Source organism: Monodon monoceros, unplaced genomic scaffold (assembly GCF_005190385.1).
Source record: "Monodon monoceros isolate NGI ecotype Baffin Bay Population unplaced genomic scaffold, NGI_Narwhal_1 Super_Scaffold_12, whole genome shotgun sequence".
Lineage (NCBI taxonomy): Eukaryota > Metazoa > Chordata > Mammalia > Artiodactyla > Monodontidae > Monodon > Monodon monoceros.
In genome coordinates, this window is record NW_021703768.1 from 63885167 (window position 1) to 63910907 (window position 25741).

Below are 25741 nucleotides of genomic sequence, written 5' to 3' on the forward strand. Positions count from 1 at the left end.
AAGGCAGTCAAAGGAGAAAAAAGGCCTAGGCAGCTTAAATGCACACAGGCTCTGGAATTCCCTTTGCAGGGTAACAGGAAGCACCAATGGTAGTAAACTTCTGGCCAAAATTAAGCACATAATCTTAAAAAGGCAGAAGGTGACAATTTGGGGGGAATTAGCACTGCACAGAGGTCACCCATAATGAAGGCACCGCTGAGCAACTGGAAATAAACAATGGGGTGTGGGAGCCCCTCTGTTAGCCATTCTGATGGGCACCAGAACCCCAAATCTCCAATAACCCCACCCTCCATCAGTCCACACGCACATGGCCCATCTACTCTACAAAGGAGCTCCAAAGACCTCTGGAACAATTCTTTCAAGCCATTTCCCAAGAAACTGTGAGAACAAAGACAAAACCAACTAACCAGTATTAAAAAATTCAACCCAGTGAGGACAAAGTAGGGTTTCCAAAAGCCTTTGACAAAAAAGTCTCTGGTCTTCAGTCAGGTGACACATCTAGACATACACTGCAACTCCCAGAAGAATCCCTTCCCCTACTTAAATGTCTGTACTCGTGAAAATGAGAGGGGAAAAAATTTCCTCATTGGATGAACGGCACAGAGGAAGCATACACAGTTTTAAAATATCTTCGGCTTTCATCACTAAAGGAGTCTGACCAGCAGCTTCTGGGAATGCACTTTTTAAATCATGTATAAAAAGTTGTAGGAAGCAGAAGTCTATTATTTTAAAAAGATTATCAGTGAATTTATCAAATGAACATCATCCTTAAGAGCAACTCAGAGCAATTGGCACAATGTTTCCAGTTTCTTAAAACACAATAGCACAAAAATGTAGGTTTTTTAAACCCATGAATGTTGACTTATCACCTGAGTATTGTTTATTACAATTAATAATCATTAAAGTCAACTTATTTATATGCCCTCTGTCCTCAGAGAACACCTACATCTCTTGATCATTCAGATAAGCTTGCTTAAATTTTCAGTTGAGAATAAAAATCAGAGTGACTGTAACTCTCCTTCTTGTGTCAGACCAGCCTTCAGAAAGGAACATTATTAGTCTCAGGCAGCTGGAAAATGGGGGTTGGCTGTAGGAGAATTTGGGCGGCTAAGGAAGGAAGCTCCGAGGGCCTGGCCACTGGCAGTGTCCTTTCCCCTGTGTCTCCCTGAGCTTCCTTCGGCACAGGAAGGGCCCAACGAAGGCCCGCTAAGGAACACAGGGCCCGGTCAACTTGACCTTGACCTGCCAGAAGGGCCAGTTCTAAAGTCACACGGCTGGATGCCAGACCCCACTAGACCCCAGCAGGGAGAAGACACAACGAAACCAGTCACTGACGGCACCCCGGCTCCTGAGCTGCCTCTCCTTTCGGCTTACCCAGAGCCCGTGTCACTGCACCGGCTGCTGTGGTGGCCTCTGCCAGGATGCTGCGACACACACAACCCCACTCCCTCCACCTGTCCGACCCACAGAGCTCACACTCCCACTGGCGTAACCTCGTGCTACGCATAGCGGCCATTCATTTTGTGCCTACAGAAGATCTCTGGACCACCGAGCTCAAAGAGCTCCTGGTCTGAAAACAACTTGATAAAGTTTACAAAACAAGGCTCTCACACACACACAATGAGCGAACCTCCAACACTGTAAATAAGTTCCTGGAGGAATTCATCCATTGTTTGAGCCCCGACCCCCAGTTTTCTTGAAAGGAGGGCAAAGCAGTGAGTGGAAATGAAGAACTGGACTAATTTCCCAGGCCGGCATTTGGCACACTGGAGGCCAGCTTAGGTGGGACCCAATGCATACAGCAGGGCACAAAAAGTACAGGCCAAATCTTTTTATCCTCAGACCCTCTCTGCCCGGGTGCTGAGAGGATTCTTTCCATCCTGCATGAAATACTAAGAGGAGGGTGCCCACCGTCCTCCATCAGGGTCTCTGATGGACTCTCCACTGCGTAAACTCTTCCCTGGCTGAGAGTATCAGCACTGAAAATGGACGTCTTCTTGGGCAGCTGCCTAGAGTCAAATCTTTCTTCAGTATCGCCTTAAAAGTATGTATTTTGGAAATTTCTGCGGCTTTTGCTTATGGCTTAGTTAAATACCTCCCCCCCACCCACCCTTTCTTCTAAGTATATTTGGTCACTTGTACAACTTGTATAACTGGAGGCCTTACCTGGTCAGCCCTGTTTGAGGTGTTGCCTGTGGTCCTCACCTCAGCAAATCCACCCCCAAAATCATAATGGACATTAATGGTGTGGTCACATTACAGGTCTGGAAAACAAAAGTCCTTTTGCTTTTACAATTTCGAAGGCCTCAAGTGGAAGAGAAAACTGGCTGACTTTAGTAATGGCAAGAGGGGCGCAGCAGGCTTCAGTCAAGAAGCAACTTCCCAGGTAAGGTCCTAAAGTATCATGAATATCAATCCACAAACAAGAAAGAACTATAGCAAAGAAAACAACACGAATATTGTTCTCTAATCATGTGAGTAACACCACGTGTAAGAGTCATAGTATTGCAGTAACTCAGATCAGGTAGTGATAATCTGGTGGGGGATCCCATGGGTGGTGATGGCAAATTGTGCTTTTTCACATTATAACAAAGATGTTGAACCCAGAAAGGGTGAGGGGAGCTCTGGGAAGGGCAAGGACAGAGTGAAGTTTGTGATTCCCAGCATCACAACTTCAAAGGGAAACGTTTGGGGGCTGGGAGGAAACAGCACAAGGGTGGAGTTAAAAGGAGATGCTTCCTCTTGTAGCCAATAAATAGCAGGGAACCAGGAGCAGGGGTCCCGCAGGCCGAGGTGCGGGAGAGGGGTCTGCGTTCTGTCAGGAGCTTAGGGCCCCAGATTCTGTCACGTCTTTCTATTTCAAGGATAGGAATAATAGGCCACACAAGGTAAGCTTTTCTCCCTGTGATAAAATGTCATGTCCCAAACTCTTGTTTTGGTAAAAACATGCAGAAGGAAAATACTTGCCTAACTACTATTCCCAGTTTTTAGGGGTAAGACACATACAAAATATATCACTCAGGATCCACTCGGGTGAAAATTTCAATTTTCGGGAGACAAACTGGTAGCTTTTTTTCAAATTTCAGAATTAAAAAAGATAAGCAGGTGATTTATTTTTCCCCCTGTAAGTTTTTTTAGACCCACTCAAGCCAGCCAGGGGGAATGCTAGCTTGTCACAAAGTACCAGTCACTGCTCAGACTCCTGGTACGTTTGTTCAAAGGACGTCACTTCCAGCCTGCAGAACCTAGGAGATTGCTCAGATCCTCACACGGAGAAGTGCGGAGAGGGTCGACAGAGGGGAGCGACCAGCGTTCCCAGGTATAACAGCACACATATCCAGCAGGAAGCCATCTTGACCCAGAAGATGGACCAGCTCCCGCTGAAGAAGGTTTCAATGTTGGCACTTTCATAGCTGCGGAAACAAGAGACCCAGTTGTGATCAGTGCAGGGAGAGAACAGGTGGTTGAGAAGGTCTCTTCCACCAAGTCTTGTCTCTCCCTGTTTCCACCACCTCCAGCCTTTCTTTTTTTCCCTGGCAACTCAATTCAGGTGTAATTCACACCCACTTAAAGTACACGATTTTTATTATATTCATAGACTTGTGTAACCATCACCACAATCAATTTTAGAACATTCTCATCCCCCCAGAAAGAAACCCTGCACCCTTCAGCTGCCCTCTCATTTCCCTCCTCCTGCCAGCCCCTGCCATGCATTTATCCCCTTTCTGTCCACATGGCTTTGCCTATTCTGGACATGTCACCATACATGGAATCATGTGGCCTCTTGTGACTGGCTTTTTCACTTAGCATACTGTTTTCAGGGTGTATCCATGTTGTAGTATGTAACAGTACTTTATTCCTTTCTGTTGCTGAGGAATATTCCATTGCGTGGATATAGTACCTTTTGTTTATCCATGTGTCAGCTGATGGACATTTGGTTGTTTCCACTTTTCGGCTATTATGAATGATGCTATTATGAACATTTGTGTACAAGTTTTTACGTGGACATATGTGGTTTTTCTTTCTCTTGGTTATATAATTAGGAGTGGAATTGCTGCATCATATAATAACTCTGTGTTCAACATTTTTGAGGAACTATTTTCCAAAGTGGCTGCACCATTTTACCTACCAAGAGTGAGAGGGGGTTCCAGTTTCTCCACATCCTTGACATGTTACTTTCTCCCTCCATCCTTTCTTAAACTTCCGAAGCCAAAATTTTCTAGGAATTCTCCAGGTATCACTGGGAAGCATTAGAGGCTCTAACACCCTCTTCTCCCTCAGGATGTTGGGGAAGAATCTCCTCAGGGAAGCCATCCCCATCACTCTATTTGAAACCGCTGCCCCCAGCATCCCTGACCCCACTGGGTACTCCTCATTCCTCTTCTTCATTTTTCTCCCCAGTAGTCATCACTGTTTGACACGCTGTATTTGATGTGGATCACTGTCCATCTCCCCTATTAGAATATAGTCCCTACCACCCACAGCAGTGTGGCGTGAAGGAGCCACTCACACGTTTGTTGTACAATGAGTCTTAATGTCTATCCTAAGTTATTCTAATGTCTATCTTAGGTATATCCTCAGGCACAACAAATTACGATGCAACAGAAACTTTGGATTGGTCAAAGAAATCTCCAAAAGGAATCAAAAAGAACCTCCATGTAGTGACAGGGAAAGTCAGGCCCATCATGTATTGTCCATCACGTAAGTTAAAAAACAACCCGCAAGGGGAGAATATGTGTAATCACATTTATGTTTTAAAAATTATATAGGCTAGGGCTTCCCTGGTGGCGCAGTGGTTGAGAATCCGCCTGCTGATGTGGGGGACACGGGTTCGTGCCCCAGCCTGGAAAGATCCCACATGCCGCAGAGCGGCTGGGCCCGTGAGCCATGGCCGCTGAGCCTGCGCGTCCGGAGCCTGTGCTCCGCAACGGGAGAGGCCACAACAGTGAGAGGCCCGCGTACCGAAAAAAAAAAAAAATTATATAGGCTTATAAATGCAGAGAAAAGGAATGAAAGGATACATACCATATAGTTAGCAGTGGTTATGGGGTGGGGTGGGGTCCACTGTTACTTTTCACACTTCCACCTCTTTTTTGTTTGTTTGTTTTTGGCTATGCCACGCTGGCAAACCCGCATCCCCTGCTGTGGAAGCAGGGAGTCTTAACTACTGGACCACCAGGGAAGTCCAAATGTTAGTTTTTTTTTAAGAAGATGTTTCAAACTTTTGTAATGAAAGCGTAAAAAAAAACAAAAAAAGACAAAGTACAAAGTAGAAAAAAAGAGTATCTTCTCTTTCTTAAAGGCAGAATTCCATGTTCTTCCTCCTCACTGTTACTATGCTCTCAAGACTGCCCACGTGCCATTAACCTCCCATTTTCTTAAAGCTGCAGTAAGTATCACCAACTGCCAGGCTTAAAAGCATGCCAACAGAGGGACTTCCCTGACGGTCCAGTGGTTAAGACTCCATGCTCCCAATGCAAGGGGCCCAGGTTTGATCCCTGGTCAGGGAACAAGATCCCACGTGCTACAACTGAAAGATCCCTCAACTAAGACCTGGCGCAGCCAAATAAATAAATAAATATATATTTTTAAAAAGCATGCTGACAGGGCTTCCCTGGTGGTGCAGTGGTTGAGAGTCCGCCTGCCGATGCAGGGGACACGGGTTCGTGCCCCGGTCCGGGAAGATCCCACATGCCGCGGAGCAGCTGGGCCCGTGAGCCATGGCCACTGAGCCTGCGCGTCCGGAGCCTGTGCTCCGCAACGGGAGAGGCCACAACAGTGAGGAGCCCGCGTACCGCAAAAAACCAAAAAACCAAAAAAAACACAAAAAAACAAAAAAAAAGGCATGCTGACAGACTGTCAGGAACGTGGACTGTTTCTGTGAAGATGAGTACAGCAGCACTTGGAGAAGAAGTTAGTTGACTCCAAGAGATCTGATCTTTGGGCCGTAAAGAATAGGATGTTTTTAACAAACAACCCAATCCAAAAATGGGCAGAAGACCTAAAGAGACATTTCTCCAAAGAAGATATACAGACTGCCAACAAACACATGAAAGAATGCTCAACATCATTAATCATTAGGGAAATGCAAATCAAAACTACAATGAGATACCATCTCACACCAGTCAGAATGGCCATCATCAAAAAATCTACAAACAATAAATGCTGGAGAGGGTGTGGAGAAAAGGGAGCACTCTTGCACTGCTGGTGGGAATGTGAATTGGTTCAGCCACTATGGAGAACAGGATGGAGGTTCCTTAAAAAAGTACAAATAGAACTACCATACGACCCAGCAATCCCACTACTGGGCACATACCCTGAGAAAACCATAATTCAAAAAGAGTCATGTACCACAATGTTCATTTCAGCTCTATTTACAATAGCCAGGAGATGGAAACAACCTAAGTGTCCATCATCGGATGAATGGATAAAGAAGATGTGGCACGTATATACAATGGAATATTACTCAGCCATAAAAAGAAACGAAATTGAGCTATTTGTAATGAGGTGGATGGACCCAGAGTCTGTCATACAGAGTGAAGTCAGAAAGAGAAAGACAAATACCATATGCTAACACATATATATGGAATTTAAGAAAAAAAAAAGTCAAGAAGAACCTAGGGGTAAGACAGGAATAAAGACACAAACCTACTAGAGAATGGACTTGAGGATACGGGGAGGGGGAAGGGTAAGCTGGGATGAAGTGAGAGAGTGGCATGGACATATATACACTACCAAAGGTAAAATAGATAGCTAGTGGGAAGCAGCCACGTAGCACAGGGAGATCAGCTCAGTGCTTTGTAACCGCCTGGAGGGGTGGGATAGGGAGGGTGGGAGGGAGGGAGACGCAAGAGGGAAGAGATATGGGAACATATGTACATGTATAACTGATTCACTTTGTTATAAGGCAGAAACTAACACACCATTGTAAAGCAATTATACTCCAATAAAGATGTTAAAAAAAAAAAAGAATAGGATGTTTTTTTTTTTAACAAAAAGACTTTTTTTTTTAACAACTTCTAAAACATCTAAGACAACGGGGCCACTCACTTGAACCAGTTGGTGATGGTCATCATCACATAGAGGGAAGCCAAGAAGAATACGAAGTGGAAATAGGCATAGCTGTAGACAGTGCTTCTCTTCTCATCATAAATGACCCTCGGGCCCTCTTTCACATTCTGCTGCTCTTCTGTGTCTGTGAACCACAAAGCGAGCACAAGCCCAGTGAGTGAACACACGCATGTTTACCATTTTCGCAAAGCCACACTCGCTAGTTTCCATCCCAGGGGCTGTTGAGTAGAAAAGCTGTCAAAAATCATTTGTACCCTCAGGCAATTTCATCTATGCCATAAGCCCCAAACGCCCACCTCACCCCAAAACCTTCTATAACAGGATGAGTTACCCAATGTCGGTCACGTTTATTTTAACAGAAGAGAGCCGTTAAACACACAAAACGTATTATAAGCTCAGAAGAAAATGAGAGGGCAGAGCAAGAGTTCTCAAGCCCCTGGGATGCTCTAATTCAAGAAGAAAAGTAAGCTGAACGAAAGAAATTTTCCAAATTATCATTCCTTTAAAAAATGCACCTCCCGCTCCTTGAAATCTCACTGCGTAAATGTAACTTATATAAACATGACCCAAAATATACACTGTTCTTCGCTTGCCAGAATATCAGCACAAACGAATCCCGGCAACCCTTTGGGAAGAACGCGTAAAGTGTAACACATAACAATAAACCAGCTCTGGGATAAAAATTTCCTCTTACCACTCAAGTTATTTGTGCCTGAATCCCAAATGCCTACAGACTAGAGCTACTAGAGCCCTGCTACAGGTCTGCAGGGCCACACGGAGCACAGAAGGAAAGCTGTCTACTTACCCTCTCCACCAGAGCCGAAGCAAAAACAACACCGGGCTACCTGCGAGGGCAAAACCAACAGTCAGGCGGCTTGCTTTCTGCTTTTCTATCTCCACATTGGTAAAGAACTAAAGGCCACCTATGTGCCAAACCTTCTCCATCTGAACTATATCCCAAGTCCCGAACTGCACACTTCACTCCTTCGAAAGGTTCTGATTACGTATGTTCTTCCAAGACGCTCTGGGGGCTAGTGACAGGAAATAAGGACATGGAGGTGAGCCACCCAGATCCCGTTCCAAGGTGCTCCCTTAGTGCTTGCTCAGCTACTGCGAGGCTCTAGAAGGCAGCTCCAGGCCTCGCCCCAGCTGTGGGTTGCCCCACCCTCGAGGGAGCCTATCCTGGGCAACCCACACAGAATGACCGCTCACGGCAGGGCTGTAAAAGCGCAGCCACTGACCCCTGGGGGACAGCTCTGATGGGTCGTGTATCTGCTCCGAGTGCCTGGGGGGTGAGCAGTGGCTCTGTCCAGCCTGCAGTGCCCTTCGACCTCACCCTCTGCCCCATGCTGCCCCCTTCCCTCCTTCCACATGTGTTGATCCCTAATAAACATCTGCATATCAGGCTCTGCCTCGGTGGCTGCTTCTGGAAAACTCAACCTGGAACACAAAGTGAATGAGACAAGGTCACCACACTCATGGAGCTCACTCCTGGTGCTTTGCTCTACTTGCTACTTGATGAAATCCTCTTCAGCGCCTGGGGCTGGGATCATTATCCTGTTTACACGTGAGGAAACTGGGGTCCCGCAGGCTGAATAACTGGCCTGAAGTCACAAAATTAGGTGACAGACCTAGGAGAGGAACGCAGTGAACCCCAATAGGCAGCACGTGGTATCTAGGAGATGGTGGGGCTGACAGACTCAGAAAGGGTAAAACAGCTAAGGGATCTGGGGCCAGGAGGCCTGCCCACATTTCCTATTAAAATCAGGCTCTGAGCTGGCTGCCTCATGGGGGCAGGGGTGCTGGGGACAGCGATGGATGGGATGCTTTCCTTTAACAGTCCTTGGTTCCTTCCAAATGTCATGCCATGTTTCTGACCTACTCAAAACAATAAACAAGGGGCTTCCCTGGTGGCGCAGAGGTTGAGAGTCTGCCTGCCGATGCAGGGGACACGGGTTCGTGCCCTGGTCCAGGAAGATCCCACATGCCGCGGAGTGGCTGGGCCCGTGAGCCATGGACGCTGAGCCTGCGCGTCCGGGGCCTGTGCTCCGCAACGGGAGAGGCCACAACAGTGAGAGGCCCGCGTACCGCAAAAAAAATAAATAAATAAATAAATAAACAATTAAAATAAATAATCAGGTTACGAAAAATTACTCCATGATTCCAGAAGTACTCTGGTAAACAGAATAAGAAATGCTACACATGCCAAGACAGTCTGCGAAGTGCTGGGTCCTCAGCACCTTCCGGCTAACAACAGTTTCACGACAAACAACAGAGAGCCAGGGGCAAGGACGTGGGAGTTTGAGCCTTCGTCCCATTTATACATCTCAAAGCCAAGCCCTTTTTCCTTCGTGCATCAAGGAAACTTGTCATAGAGGGATTGGCTCTCACAGAATCTTGGATCAAGTGATACAGTCTAAGATTCACTAATTCATTCAATGGGGCCAAGACATGGTATGCTGGGGTCCCAGTTCTTTTGAAGCTTAAGTTACAAGAAATGACTAACTCTCTCTTTCAAAGGTATATATTGTGAAACGTGAGGCAAGGAGTTAGCAAACCAACTTCCATCCTGTGTGCTCTCCCGTTCAGAGGGAAACGCTGGGGCTCTTTCCTTGGAATGCAAAGAAAAACATCCTCTCTTAAATCTAACTCGGAGACTTGCTGTTCTTTGCACTTTAACTGTGTACACAATGAGGATATTGAAGCCAGAGCGGTCCAACCTCAGCAGGGGGGTGACCCAGTCAGCGGTGTGAACGACCACTTGTCTTCTAGAGGCCATTCTCTTCTGGAGAATAGGCAGTAACCCATTCAAACTCAGCACAGTTTTCTCCTTCTTCAAGAGACAGAAAGAGCTGGTGAATGATACTGGCAGACTGACAACCCCTCATAATGGTCCACTATCTCCAGGTCAGGTGCAGGGAGGACCATCCCCAGAGACCCACTGCAGAACAAAGTGCACATATCTGGACAGACGCCAGGGCTCTTCCTCCATGCAGCCGGGGCTGGACGCCAGGCAGAATCAGAAGAGAGCAGCTGAATCTCGGGCAGTGGTGGTTAGGAACACAGCACAGACTCTAGAACCAGAGGGCACAGTTTACACGCTGGCAAATCAAAAGTTTCAAGGACTTAACTTTTCCCCCTTCTGTGAAATGGAGATAAAACCCTCCTTGGGTTTCTTTGAAGATTAAATGAAGTCACAGATGTAGCACTTAGAACACAGCTAGTCTTAGCCATCATCGGAACCTCCTGTTCGTTCCATTCCTGGGGTCAGGGCTGAGTCTCTTCCTGGCTGCCTCCATCTGATCAGACCTTTTGTGACCTTGGTGGATGTTCCACTGAGGGGCCCAGAAAAAAGACGTTTGCACAAGAAAGAAAATGACATTCTGCTGACCGACAGGCAAATGCTGACCAGCCTGGTTCTTTGGACGCCGACTGTTCACCATTCTTCGCCCCATGGGATGGCCCGCCTGCTGGCGCTGCTGCAGTTAACAAACTCACGTACAGACAGTGCCCAGCAGGGCGGCACAGAGCGCAGGCGCGTTCCTCCCCTCTCCTTCCCACAGCTACCCTATGACGTCATGGCCGTGCCGTGTACGGAGAGCGCAGACAGGTAAAGACGAGGGGGATGGGCTAGAAGTTAAGACAACCCGCACACGTTCTGTTACAACAGAGGAAACGAGCAAAGAGCAGCCCAACGAGCTACCCAGGCCTCTGGTGGGAGTGGGGCGGCCGAATGCCACACCAGAGGCCAAATTTATTGGAGGAAGATCAAGGATTTATTTTAATCCTGTAGTATATTCAGGACATTTCTTTTCCTGGACGAAAACTGTATTCCTTCCTGAGGAGAAAAATGGGATCGTGGAATACAGACCACTAAGGATGCAAATAAACACATAAAAAGCCTTCTGAAAAATGGGTCTTCTGAGATGAAGCAGGGCCAGAAAAGGAAATAAGCTTACTTCCAGGTCAGGAGCTGCGTACCGCCCCTGCAGAGCATCCGAACTTGATCTGGTCGTCGATGTCAAACTAAAAGATAAACAAAAAAGGTCAGCAAGGCCTATTAACGTGTTATATCACATAGAAGGAGGGCAGAGTCTCCTGGCGGAGGCTCCAGTGAGAGGCTCACTCTAACCTACAGTCCTGCTTAAATAAAAGTTGTCTATTTTAACAACCCACTTTATTCCAAAACCTGTTCGATGGCTGATGTTTTTTTCCCATGTTGCATGAGATCATTTTATGCAAAGAGAAGTTTATAGGTTAAAAAAGATAAAAGTCGTTTTTTGATCCTATTATCTTGTTTTTCACTATTGGTTTCCGCTTCTCCTCCCTCAAATGCCAATAATTTTCAGATTTCATTTTTATCTTTCCCCTCCCTTTGACTAGTCTCACTTAGAAGGGATCAAAAGCAACGAAAGAAGCCAGAAATGGCAACAAAATGCAAAGGCATGAAAAGCAAAGGTCATCACTGTTTTCTGTGATAATCAGCCTTTGGCAGAGCAAGGTTTTCTGTTTGGAAATTCAGCACAGAGTAGTTATCAGTGTGATTAAAAAAAATTCTTCCTGCCACTCTCCCCATGCCTAGAGAGGTAAAATGTTATAAAATCTGGCTTACAGGGGTAAAAAAAAAAAAAAAAAAAAAAGTATTTATTTTTCCTGGGGGAAAAAAGGACCATTTTAAGCAAATAGAAAAATATTCAATATATATGAATAATCTTTACAGATTGATTTAGCAAATATTTACCGAAGGTGTGCCATGTGCCAGGCCCTGTTCTAAGCACTGGGGACTCGGGGAAACACACAACAATCCCTGCCCTCCTGCAGCAAATGCGCTAGCCTGGGGGCGGAGGGGCTAGTGGAGAGGCAGGAATTAGCGGACTCATTTCAACCAAATAAACTGCAAGACGCAGCACTACCTTCTCTGCTCATTCTCATCCTCTCTCCCAAGGAGAGAAGAGATCAATGAGATGCAAATAAACAATAAAAAGTTTTCCTCATAAAAAGGTCCTCTGGGATCCAAGAGCATTGCTTCTTTTGTGGTCCACTCAAGTCCGATGGCATCACTTTCACTTCTGCTTTGAACAGATGGATGTTAATGGAGGCCCACTCCACTCCCACTTCCTGACTTTGAACCTGGTCTGAGGAATGACAGAAACAATTCCAAATGGCTGTGCACCCAAGAAACACATACACCTTGCTCCTGCACTCAAGGCATGCTACATTTTGTGCATATGAATTATGATTTAACACAGTATATCGTTTCCATGGAGGAAAATGTAACTTAACTTTAGGAAGAGATCAATATCTGGAATTTTCATCTGAAAGATGATATTTATTCTTTAAAAAAGTTCAAATAAATATTCCATTTCATAAATTCTTGGGAATAAAATGGTTTCAGAAAAGCAAAACTTTTGATCCTGGCACCTCTGCCACTTTGCTTCCATCATCAGAGAGCACTTTAAAAGGGGAAGCTTTTGTTCTTCTAAAAATACCTATAATCAGTTCATCATTAGTGACATGTGACTTCTATAAGTAGATGTTACCATAAAATAAGGTCTTTATTCAATCATGGCCTTTACCCACAAAACACTCTTCTTAAAATTACTGAGAAAATATTGTTTTTACAAACTCTTTAAAAGCCTAGGAAATTCTTATTGTCTGCACTCTGGCTATTACTAAGACCCATCTGGTCAGCACAAGACAACAATTCCCGGATTATCCATAACCTCTTCCCTTCCAGGGCTAAGGCCTGAGTGACTTTAACCCAGTACTTCCTGTGGGGGTGGGAGGAGCCTGACAGCATTTGGTTGGGACAATGCTTCAGTGGCAGAGAAGGTCTAATCACCTTATTTGTTTACTATCTCGAGCCCTCTCTCACCAAAAGCCAGGGGCATCTTGCAGTTGTTGTGACAACCAAAAAAGAAAAAACGCCTCCCTCCTACCCCCAACCCCTCCCAACCTCTGTCATGCCCAGAATCTCTTCCATATTGGAAGAATGATTTGCAATGCAGGTGCCCCTCCACATCTGCTTCAGCGGTTCGGGAACTGGCCAAACTCCACTAGGTCACAGAAAATCTCTAGACAACACGTCCAGACTTTCCTATCGGAGACCACAGATTCTGCCCCCGACAAACTTACAGGGCCCTTGAGAGATCCCGTGACTGTTCTCAGACTTGGTATAATCAAGTTCAGTTATGTTCCCAGTGGAAACCAGAGTTGGTGAAAAGGGGTCCTCAACATGTTCCTGATGCAGAGACATGAAAACTTCTAGCTGGCAGGTTAGGCAGTAACAGGATTCCCAAAAGGTACTCCCCCCACCCCCTTCTTAAATAAAAGCAGTAGGTCCAGAACACACCAAAAGAATAGATAACCCTCCTTGATTTGCCAACTTTTCTCCATTTATACCAATCTCTCCAGTGCCATCTTACCAATCTTGCACCTATTTCCATATGGTCTGCTATAGTGCTGTGAAATGTCCCATTTGGAACCAGCAAGTTGTTTGACCTTTATTAAAGATTCTTAGTTTTTCCAATTTTGTTCTCAAATTCCTAAGACAGCTGAAAAAAGAGTTATTTTTTTCTCTTAAGCATAGCTAAAACTGAAATAGCCGGGAAACATTTTACAGCACAAATGCCTCCTAATGATGCAATTATGCAAGTCATCCAGCTGATTGTTCCACCTAAGTGAAGGACCTTACTCCAAGTCTTCCCAGGGCGGGGGGGGAAATGACTATGAACCTGTCTCTCCCAATACGCCAGCAAAGGAGATGTAAGGAAACGTTTCCTGAACTGGGGGAGAAACATAGGAGCAGTCTCCACATCTCAATTTTCCTTATGTGTACAATGAGGGAATTGAACTTTTCTTTTTTTGGGGGGGTGGGCGTGGGGTGCACAGCTTGTGGGATCTTAGCTTCCCAACCAGGGATGAAACCCGGGCTGTCGGCAATGAAAGGACAGAGTCCTAACCACTGGACCGTCGGAGAATTCCCAAGAGGGAACTGAACTTGATCGACTCCATGATCCTGTCTCATCTGACAGTTTGTGAACTTGAATCCAACAGAATAACAATTTCAATCAAAATCTAGAGACCAAGGAGGGACTTAAGGAATAGCTGGAGGAGGCCAGGGCCTATGACAGCAAGGATCCAGGCCTAAGGGGGTACAGGGGCACCCGCTTATAGAAAGAGCCATCGGGGGACTCCTGACGGGGTCCAGGCTGTGACATTGCTTTACAGCATAATGCCTGGGTACAGTAGAAGAGGCTTTGGGAGAAAGGGCAGCCTCAGTTGGAAAGCTGGCGAGTGAGTTTTGGCTGAGCCCTTCTTCCAAGCTAAGACAGCCAAGAGTAAAAAACATCCTCACAGTGAGTGCCCAGAAGCAGGACTTGGGACAGAGAGCCAGAAACTGAGACTGGAGGTCATCATGAGAGTCTCCTAAAGAAGTGTTTGAGAGAGAGAGAGAGTGTGTCGGGGGTGAGGAGACTCCAGTTGGGTGAGAACATAGCACAGTGAGCCTCTAAGATCTTACCAAAAAAAGTTAACCCCAATCCCAAGCAATCCTGGACTTCCATTGAAAACAGGTGATTTCTTCTCCCTTCAACGCACACACCACCCAATCTTCTGGCTTCCTACAGAGTCTATGGAGAATTCTAGATATTCCTGCAATCATCTTCAAATGACAGTTTTCGCCCAGGCAGTGCAGCCTCCTTCTGTAGTATCTTCCAATCTCTCAATCCTCTGAGTCTAGGAAAGTCAAGATTTGAAACTTGGGTTGCCTCTCACACCTCCCTGTTCAAGGCCCTCCTAGGCTGAACTCAGTACCCCTTGAGCTCCAAGATGCTTGGTATAAAGTTCTCAAAGCCCATTCCTCCTGGAGCTGTGGTGGGTAATCAGAGCAAACATCAGTCACTCAGACACCCTCACCCCACCCTGTGCAGCACTTCACTGACCCCTGAGGAATCACCTGTCATCACCAGGCAGTGTGTCCACGCCATGTGTTACACCAATACCCTGGAGCTGCCTGGCTACTCCTCATCTCCGCTCGGTGTGGCTGCTGTTTTCTGTCTCCTCGTTCCTTTGCACACTATGGTTTTGCAGTTTGATTACCAGCATTCAAAACTGTTTGTTGGGCTTCCCTGGTGGCGCAGTGGTTGGGAGTCCGCCTGCCGATGCAGGGGGCACGGGTTCGTGCCCCGGTCCGTGAAGATCCCACATGCCGCAGAGCGGCTGGGCCCGTGAGCCATGGTCGCTGAGCCTGCGCGTCCGGAGCCTGTGCTCCGCAACGGGAGAGGCCACAACAGTGAGAGGCCCGTGTACCGGGGAAGGGGGGGGGGGGGGGGGGGGGGGGGGGGGGGACGGGACACTTTGTTACTGGCATTTAGACAGATGTTAAGTAGCAGCTGTCAGCTTTGAAATTTGTTATCTTTTGGGAATATCAGATTAGACCTTACCAATCTCCACTAAAGTGCCTCTAAATTCCAAAAGGAGCAATGTTTTATTCATCATTTCTCACTCAAGGGTGGCAGTGAAAATCTAACAGGGTGGAAATTCCACACCACAAACCAACACCACTGGTGGCAGTTCCATCAGCACATTAAATAGCATTTTTGCCATCTTTTCCATTGATGGGCTTATAGCAAATCTATGCCCTATTTTTATCTAAGGGCACAAACATTTTTTATCATGCAGGATTAGGCATTCAGCAACTCAAAAAACACATGATTTTATTGTATCCAATATCTTTACAGCCTTTTTTTTTCTGATAGCACAAACAAAAGAAACACTAGCTCGTAAAAAAAAAAAAAAATTTTTTTTTTTTTAGAAAAAAACGTTATCCCTAATACCACCACTCTTACAAGCTTGGTTTATCTCCTTCCAGGAGTTTTTCTACATGTGTAAATACAACTATATTTTATTTTAAAAATGGAATATTCTACACTTATAGTTTAGTAACCTACTTTCTCCTCACTGGATTTACCAATATTTTTTTACATACCAATACAGAAAAAAATGTGAGTGACAAATTGCAAAATTAGCCATGTTGCTGACACTTCTCCCCAAAGCCCAACAATAACAGACTCAGGAAGGAAAAACTTAAGAAAGGAAGCGCTGAGAATCAGCATTAAAATGTGGGTGGCCTTTATGGCTTTCCTGAAAACATTCATTGATGAGGGCCCGAATCAGTGAACAAGTATGGAATTAATAACGGTGCAAGGCCAGAAACCGGTCACCACAGTCCCTTCTGCGGCATCATGGAAAGGCTGTCACCACATCACAGACAGGCTGAGAGCTTGCACGCGTTTGAAAGCTTGATGCATGACTGTGAACACGTGCTTTATAAAACTCAGTTCTCTTGTCTACGTCTGTCGTCTATGTCTGTTGGTCCCTCTCTATGGCATTAGGGGGTGTTAGAAGCTCTAAGAGAAAAAGCCAACATGCTCTGAGAGACATTCTATTTATACAAGCTATCACCACCAGGATAGTACAGTTTTGGCCAGAGGAAGATTACCACGTGCCTGTGACTAGCTGAAATTTTTAGACACTGAAATATAACAAACGAGGGACTTCCCTGGTGGTCCGGTGAGTAAGACTCCATGCTTTCAATGCAGGGGGCCCAGGTTCGATCCCTGGTTGGGGAACTAGATCCCGCATGCATGCCACAACTAAGAGCCCACATGCCGCAACGAAGATCCCGTATGCCGCAACTAAGACCCGGCATAACCAAAATAAATAAATAAATATATATACATATATATTTTTTAAATAAAAATAAAGAAGAAATATAACAAACGAAATGTAAAACACAGGAGTAAAACCTAAACATGAAAGGGTTACTGTCAAAGGGAAGCTTGATCATCAGTGAAATATGTACCTGAAGTAAGAAACTTATCATTCCTACCCTTTACTTTTCTCCTTCTCGTATCTTCTACAGATTTTGAAGGTGGAATAAACCTCACCCCAAGCATCTGCAACACAGCCTGTTTATGTGTCACACTTACTTTTGGAGGAATGACTTCGCCTCCTTAATAGCAATGTGGGTTTTAGCATAAAAGAAAAGGGATGTTTCCTGTCTTTCCTGGACCAAGCACAAAATGACTGTGCATGGAGTACTTTGTACTCTTTCCATCAACAAGAGAACAAACGATATTTCCGCTGGAGTAGAAAGTTGCCAAAACATTCTGGCACATTCCACCTCTTCCTCACTTTGTGCTCCCTTACCCTCCAAAAATGCTTTAGCAAGTAGTACTCAACCGTCTGTTAAAGCATTGCAACGTACCATATATATTTATTTTATTTACCACATAGAAATACAAGTTAGGCAAATGAAGTCCGAACACCTAGATTGCATGCTGTAATACCACCTTTTTACTTCAGGCTACATTTTCCCTCTTCCTCAGATGGTATTTGTTTGGCTGCCTCACACTGCCAAAATGTATTTAAATTCTCCTCTTATACTTTTAAAGTCTGCAGAGATGGCCTTAGGTAACTCCTGAAACTTACCAGGAATACAAGATGCACGCACACAACAGAGTGGTACCCAGTCCAGCAACCAAGTTTTTGTCTCTGTACAGGTCCTGACCAAAGTCAGGCACGCAGATGGTGACATTCTTCCCATGTTGATCTAGAACTTGTGAAGAAAAGGGAAAGGAATCAGAGCCACATTAGAAAAGCCCGCTGTAACTCAGGGATGCATTCACTTTGGGAAAATTCATGCAGTGCAGAACAGTGAGACTCAGCACTGGAAGCTTCTCCTCTACTGTCCCACTCGACTCAGACTAGATTGTTACTACTGTGAAGCACCCTCTGCCACCTAGGAAGCCTCTCGGAGCAAGACCCTCGGGTTCCAGCTTAGTGCTAAAGGGATCTTCAGTCCCAGGACTTTCTAAGAGTCGTGCTATTTTTCAGTACTATTGAAACGATAGTAAAGAGTAAACTTAGGTCATTTTTCAGTTGATTGGGCAGTTGATTGGCAGGTAGCGTGCAGCTAACTGAGAGCATCCTCCATGTCTGTCCTCCCTGGAGGAGTGTCAAGACTATTACATCAAACAGGAACCTGCAGGAACTGCTATCTGGCTGACAGCCTCCACCCAGATGAGAAGTCATTTTACTGTTGGTAATAGGACAGTCATGACATCTTACGGCTGTAACCTGGGAACCTCCTCAAGTGGTCTAGAGCTTTAAAAAATTGTGAGAGGCTACATAACAAAGATTTGTATCATATTACCATCACTAGTCGTTTACTTTTTATCTATCACAGAGTCTTCAATTTTGAACACCCAAGCTGGGTCTGTTTGCCAACTCTGCCCAAAAATAAGGATAAATAAACATAAAATAACAGGCTAGAAACCATTTTACAAACATGCACATTCTAAGAGTTTAAAGTTGGACTAAAATTATTACTGGTGCTCCCACTTGAAACTGTAAACTGTGTGTGCTGTGGTTTAAGGAATCTTTATTCTTAGGCCAATGAAAATTTTGTTTACAAAACTGACCAAAATATGAACTTTGCTATTTAAGTAGTACCACCCAAAATTAAAAATAAAAGTTTTTTTCTGTATTTAAGTGATACCTGCCATTAAAAAGAAAAATGTTGTAACCAAAAACCCCGTTAAGTTAAAAACAGAGATTAATACATAAACAGTCAAAACACTCATAAAAGTCTTAAATAGAGTAGACTTAAATAAACTTAGAGTCAAGAGAGATTTAAAAAAAAAATATCCAGGATAGACTATACTTAATATAAGATGTACAATTATATTTGCATTGTACTATAAATAGCTATAAAGGCAAGACCCATATGTAGTACATGTATATGTTAAAAGTTTCAAATTATCTTTGCATTTGCTTTCTAAATTTAAAAAAGGAAAACAACTTCAATTTTCTATTCTAGAGAAAAGAGAGTACATGTATTTCACCTGATGTATATAAGATAAAATGTACCCAAACATACTCACATGTATATGAGTATACATTTATATAAACATTTATATATCACAAAAGTGATAAAGATGATGAAATATAATGAGTTTGGAAATCAACACAAGAAAATTTGGTCCTTTACTGGGAAAGCTTATAATATAATAGTGCTTTTATAGTTCTCAAATATTCATTGCAAGCACTCTACAAGAATAATAGGCACCCTTTATATAGCACCTACTACATGCCAGGAACTGTACTTATACTTACATACACACACATACTCATTGAAATCTTAAAAACCACCCTATAAAAGAAGAATTTTATTTAATTATCTTCTTAAAATAATAATTAAAATTCTTATTTTAGGGGATTCCCTGGTGGCGCAATGGTTAAGAATCCACCTGCTAATGCAGGGGACACAGGATCGAGCCCCGGTCCGGGAGGATCCCACATGCCACGGAGCAACTAAGTCCGTGCACCACAACTACTAAGCCTGTGCTCTAGAGCCTGCGAGCCACAACTACTGAGCCTGAACACCACAACTACTGAAGCCCGCGTGCCTAGAGCCCGTGCTCCGCAACAAGAGAAGCCACCACAGTGAGAAGCCCACGCACCACAAGAAAGAGCAGACCCCGCTCCTGCAACTAGAGAAAGCCCCGCATGCAGCAACAAAGACCAGATGCAACCAAAAAAAAAAAAAAAAATCTTATTTTAAAGGCGAGATATCTAGGGAGAGAAAAGTGACTTCATACAAGTTACTTAAGTGGCAGAACCACTCCCATGCTCTTTCTACTCTCTGTTACAGTCAGAGAAATGATCACCTAAAGAAAATTAATAACCATCTAAAAATAATAATTAAAAAAATAGAGCAAAAAATTTTTTTCTTGAATATTTTTGATTATTTCTTGAACATTTGAGTATTTCTGAGCAGGAAAATGCAGATTAGGCCTCAAAGCAAACTCAACAGCCCTCCTTAGTTCACGTCTTTCCTGAACAGCAGGAAGACTCAGGAGAAGGAAGTTTCATGTTCATATCCCATGTTGAGGACCTCATTTAATGAAGAAGTCTAGATCACCTATTTTGATGTGTCGTATCCCTGATACTTAAACGATAGCTCACAGAGACATGGTGCTCCCTCCAAAAATGACAACATTCATCCTGCAGGCACAGGCTCCCTAGCAAGCTGGCTTACCTACTTCTACAGGTTTGCTGGACAGAGCCGAGAACGTGAGATACGTGACGTAGCAGCTGATGAGACCCGACTGCAGTAGCCCAGAGTGCGGCTGTCCTGGAGCATGAGAAGAGGCAGTGTTTTAAATCAATGATAAGAAAGCATATGCGCCTTAAGAAAACAGGTCTCCCCCAAATGATATCCCTCCAACTTGGAGCCCCACCCTTCAACGTAAGAAGAGGTACATCATGTGTTTCTCAGATGACACCAAAACATTTGGGGAGGGGGCGGGGCAGGGAGTGATACACTGAACCTAACTGCTGTTTTAGAGATGACAAGCTCTACCGAGTTCTCTCCCAACACCCTATTTTGATAATAACTACAGCTGTACTGAAACATATTGCCTGGTCTCCGTGAGGTTCATAACATTAGTTCTTAAATCACAAAACCTCCAAAGAAAATTTACCATCGTTATTTGTGAGATCACATAGTTTAGTGGGGTAAATGATGGATTTTATAGGGAGGGCCTGGATTCCAAATGGGGAGAAAGCTCATATCTGTCAATGGACAAAAAATCCTTTGGGAATACCAGAGCTGGTCCAAACCAAAGAAGAAGGCTATGGGACTGAGCATTCACTGGGAAAAGGGCTTCAATGTTACAATATTTAAATTAAACTGTTCGGATGGTTGAGAGTAACCAAGATGTGATAAAAGTGATTTATCCTTTTTTTGGTGAAATTTTCAACCACCTGCAGATATAAAAAGATTTAGTTTCGCCCAGTCTTCCATTTGATTAAATTTATTCCCAGAGTTATAATTATTAAATTATAATGACCAATAAAGGTAAAAAATAGGCCCTTTTATAATGTTGCTCTTTGGCATGGGAATAAGACTCACCTTAACAATTAATGGCATTAAACCAAATATTTCAAAATATTATAACTATTTCAAAAAGTAGGATTTAACCCAAAGAACATTTTAATCTGAATACTAATGCTTTAGGAAATTCTTAATTGATCAATTAAAGGAACTGGAGGAGTAATAACCATCTCAATTTCAATAATGAACTTCCATCATCTCTTCCTTTTAGCTTTGAAACAACCATGAGCAAGATCAGGCTCACAGGTTTCTGTTGGCTTCGCAGAGGAAGGATTGGGGTATGAGAACGGTTAGCTCCCGGAGCTAGCTGCTGGCAGAGCCAGGATCAGATTTCCTGCTTCCTGACTCTGGGACCACGCTGTCCTCAATTTGTGGTCCACAGGGGTCTTAAGTGAAAGATGAGTCCCAGACCAGCTCCTTCCGTACCCCTCTCACTCATTCAAGTTTTACACAGAGATCACAGGGAAGAGCTAAATATCCACTAAAGGTGTTTTCCATTGAAAACAAGGCTTTCCAAGGTTTTCCAAGGCTCCTTGTAGTATATTATGTAATGGCAACATCTATCTCCTTATTTATTGGCTTCATTACACTCAAATCTTGGACACAAGGCATGCGTGACTATCACATTTGCCCCAGTGTGGGGCATGAAGGGGACACTGGGGTCCCACCTTTCCTATTGCTGACCCACCCATGGTAAATTAAGGAATGACCATAGTTTCCAAAAAGGGAGGGGTGTTGCTCAAAGACATTTATAATATGAATAAGGAAGAATGGAAAAAAAACTGTGCTTACGATTTTGGACACAGGGTGAGATGGCTACCACTGAAATAAGCAGACACAGGCCTCCGTTTACCCCCAGAAGAATTTTATTTTCCAGGCAACCATCTTTCTGCGTATAAAACACTGCCATCAAAATCAAGCCTCCCGTGGCGATGGAGTACATGATGAGAGTCACCAGGGACAGAGAGGCGTACCACAGCTTGTTGCTAGCTGTGCCTGCGGTCCTGTTTCTCCAGGAAGTGGAGAAGAGCAAGGGGAGAGAAGACAGGTCAGTTGATTCTCCGACAGCATCTATCATCCCTCAGGCATTATTCACTAATGCTATCAGGCCCAGCCCATAGTAATGAGTTATCCAGAAGGCCTATCATTTTACCCACTAGAAGCTAGAAGGTACAGGTAAATGTGCAAAAACTTCTTGGCTCAAGGACAGAATTTTTTCTAAGCACTGATAAAATTCCATCTTTGACTCAAGTGTGTTCATCAGCTAAAATGAATACGCCACAGACTTGATTCTCGCTTCCCCGTTCTGGATGTCAACTACCCTGGGACAGGTTTCGGCAGTATTAAAAAGTGGCTCTTTGCTGGAGTTGGAGTTTTCCCCATAAACACAGAGCCTGGAGGTGCCAGTCTCTCAGCCAAGTGCTGCAGCTCCTGCTGACACTCATCTTCCCTTTAGGGAGAGAGAAGCAAATGAACTTCACCCGGAGAAAGACTGGCTGACCTCAGCTCTTCTGTCTCTGCACTGAAAAGGAGAATCTGTACCAGTACTGCTTCTCCCAAACAATGCCAGGTATGATTAAGGAGAAGTTTGACATTAGAAAAAGTGAAGACGGGAATTCCCTGGTGGTCCAGTGGTTAGGACTCAGTGCTCTCACTGCCAGGGGCCCAGGTTCAATTCCTGGTTGGGGAACTAAGATCCCGCAAGCCACGCAGCACGGCCAAAAAAAAAAAACGAGGGGGGTGGAGAATAAAATCAGCCGGGAAAAGAGTAGAAATTTTAATGGGATTTACAATAAAGAATCTAAAAGAGGAGGTTAATGTGCTCTCTGGTTTATGTAAACATTAATAAAGGGATGGGAGAAATAAGTAGTGATTTAACAATCTACAGAAACTGTTCAGAACAAAGAAAAGAGGGCTTATTGATGCTAGATGAAGAGGACAGAACAACAGGGGGATGGACTGAATCACTGTCATCTGCCTTAGGATTCAATTGCCCTTTGTAACCACATTCTCACAAACCTTCACAGAGAAAGCAACATACTTACTATCTTCACAAAGCTGGAGAGTGTTCAAGCAACCCAGCTAAAATGTTTCAATTATGAAGTTACTGCAGCCCGGAGACAAAGAAAACAGGGAGGAAAGGCCAAAATGACAATGACCATCATATTCCTGAAACGGAGCCAGGCGCTCCGATGACCACAGAGTTATTCTAACAGGGAAGGCACACAAAGCAAATGAAGAGAAAATGAAACTAGAGAAAGGAAGGAGCCAAATGGTAATCGACGACAGGGAGAGAAAACGGATTAAGTAGAAAAAGGTGAACACTGCTGACCAGTGTGTAGGTGGGGTCCAGCTGTTTCCTCACTAGTCTTTTGGGCTATGTTATTACTATAAGAAGGACTTTCTTAACAGTTAATTTATGCTTAGATTCCCAAGGTTAAATCTTCAACCCTAATCTCTCCCCTCAACTCCAGGCTCCTATTATCCAACTGTTAACGTCTCTGCTTGGAGGTCTAATCTGCATGTCAAACTTGGCAGGTCCAGATTAACTTCCCAATATTCAAACCTCCATCCCCAAACGTGCTCTTCTGTGATCTTCCCAACCTCAGAACATGGCAATTCCATTCTTCCCATTAGGGGTGGGGGTGGGGGTGGGGGGGGAGATTAAAGAATTGCAGTTGCTCTTGACTGCTGTCTTTTTCTCTCCCTGCTCCTCTCCTCTCCCCACCACCATGCCATCCCCAGCAGCAAATTCCACTGCTTCCAACTTCAGACTATATCAGAATCTGACTGCTGCTACCATGTGGCTTGCACCCTTCCCTCACCACTGGGGTCCAGCCACAGTGGATGTCCCTGTGCCCCTTAAAGAAGCCAGCACGATCCTGCCTTAGGCTCTCCCCAACTTCCTTCGTCTCCCTCACACCTCGTCATGAAAGCCTTTCCCTGCTCTGCTCACCCCAACTCCCACACCCTTTCTTTTTCTCCAGAGCACTTTTCACCATTGAACCTAGTACGTATTTGCTTGATTATAAGTTGATTATCTATCCCCCCTCTCCCCAGGAGAATGTAAGCTCCACAGAGCAGGACACGGTTGCATTCACTGCTGCTCTCCTACTGTCGAGTGCCCGGCAAATAATAGGTGCTTAATGAATATTGGTGCAAGGACTGCCAACTGTCAGAGGATAACTGGGTGCAGCAATGGTGGCAGAGTGGCTGTGATTCCTGCTGCTCCAGACTCAGTTGGTCCTCCCAATGACATCTTCTATAGACACCCCAAATAAGTGCTGTGACTTATTATCTTTATACTCTTGGTGCCCGGCACACAGTTAATACTCCAAAAATTTTGAATCAGTGCTCAATAAGAAGCACTTGGATGGAGATTAGAAAAAGACCGGGCAGTGGGGAGGAGTGTATGGACACAGAAGCAATCAGGTTATCAGGTTAGGAAAGATGTCTGGGCTCAGGCTTCGGGTGAGGGTTAGGAGTAAACAAAACCCAACAACAACATTAATTTAAAATCCATAAAATCTAATAAATAAATAAATAAAATCTAGAAAATGGGTCTTTATTAGAAACACCTAAATAGGGCTTCCCTGGTGGCGCAGTAGTTAAGAATCTGCCTGCCAATGCAGGGGACGTGGGTTCAAGCCCTGGTCCGGGAAGATCCCACGTGCCGCGGAGCAACTAAGCCCGTGCGCCACAACTACTGAGCCTATGCTGTAGAGTCCGTGAGCCACAACTGCTGAGCCTGTGTGCCCAGAGCCCGTGCTCCACAACAAGAGAAGCCACCGCAATGAGAAGCCCGCGCACCGCAACGAAGAGTAGCCCCCGCTCACCGCAACTAAAGACCCAATGCAGCCAAAAAAAATAAAAATTAATTAAAAAAAATGCAACTCCCTCCAAAAAAGAAACACCTAAATATACTGTTTACTTTTTGTTATTTCAGTTTTTATATAGAACTGATGCTTCGAATTATAAAAATTGACCTAGAAAGTGTCAAAAACAAGACAACAGGCTTAGAAAGGAGTCGCTTATGCTAAGCCCCACATCACCAAACCAACACAACTTAGAGTTTCAGCTCTCCCAGAAACAGAATCTTAAACCAGTCAATCAGGAATCCCCTGATTAGCACTAGTTATGTCACCTAACTGGTAGATGCCTGCCATCCCCTGAAGGGAGGTTACCTCACAATAACCAACCTGCTTTTTTGCCTAATATAACTTCCTTGTCCCTGCTCTCTGCTGCCTATAAACATCTTTTATTTTGTACAGCTCCTCGGAGCTCCTTTCTATCTGCCAGATTGGAGGGTGCCCAATTTGAATCAATTTTTGCTCAGACAAACTCTTAAACTAAATTAGATGAATTTACATAAAAATAACAATACTTGTACATTTCCTAGCTTAATCCTAATTTTAGGCAGACCAACCAGCTGTGAGTATGTGGACAAAAGAGATTTTATTGGGACACTGGCCTCAAAGCCGGGACAACAGCAACATCAATCGTTGCAAAGCTCTTAAGCCATTCCTATTGGGTGGTTTCTGGAAAGTTTTTAAAGCAATCAAACTCTTCCAAAATGCCCGTTAAAACTTGGCATCGATAATTAGTCCCAGAAAATGGCTTCAGAATCAATCAAAACATTAAAGTCAGAGTAAAAAAGCACAAGTATTCTCAAGGAAGCATACTATTTAATGGGCAAGTCAGGCACTC

The 25741-nt window shown here is 44.4% G+C and overlaps 1 protein-coding gene across 3 annotated transcripts in view; it reads right to left on the minus strand.

Moving 5' to 3' along the window:
- Positions 1-2118: 2118 nt before the first annotated feature.
- The window catches only part of SERINC5 (serine incorporator 5), an 84240-nt gene continuing 60617 nt past the window's right edge, over positions 2119-25741 (minus strand). For all 3 annotated transcript variants that reach the window (XM_029215859.1, XM_029215860.1, XM_029215861.1), the window contains 7 exons: positions 21827-22038; positions 20177-20272; positions 17566-17692; positions 11031-11097; positions 7877-7916; positions 7051-7195; positions 2119-3413 (listed from right to left, as the gene is read on the minus strand). In XM_029215859.1, coding sequence (XP_029071692.1) covers positions 3266-3413; positions 7051-7195; positions 7877-7916; positions 11031-11097; positions 17566-17692; positions 20177-20272; positions 21827-22038 — 835 coding nt within the window. In that variant the 3' untranslated portion in view covers positions 2119-3265. The remainder of the gene's footprint in view (positions 3414-7050; positions 7196-7876; positions 7917-11030; positions 11098-17565; positions 17693-20176; positions 20273-21826; positions 22039-25741) is intronic.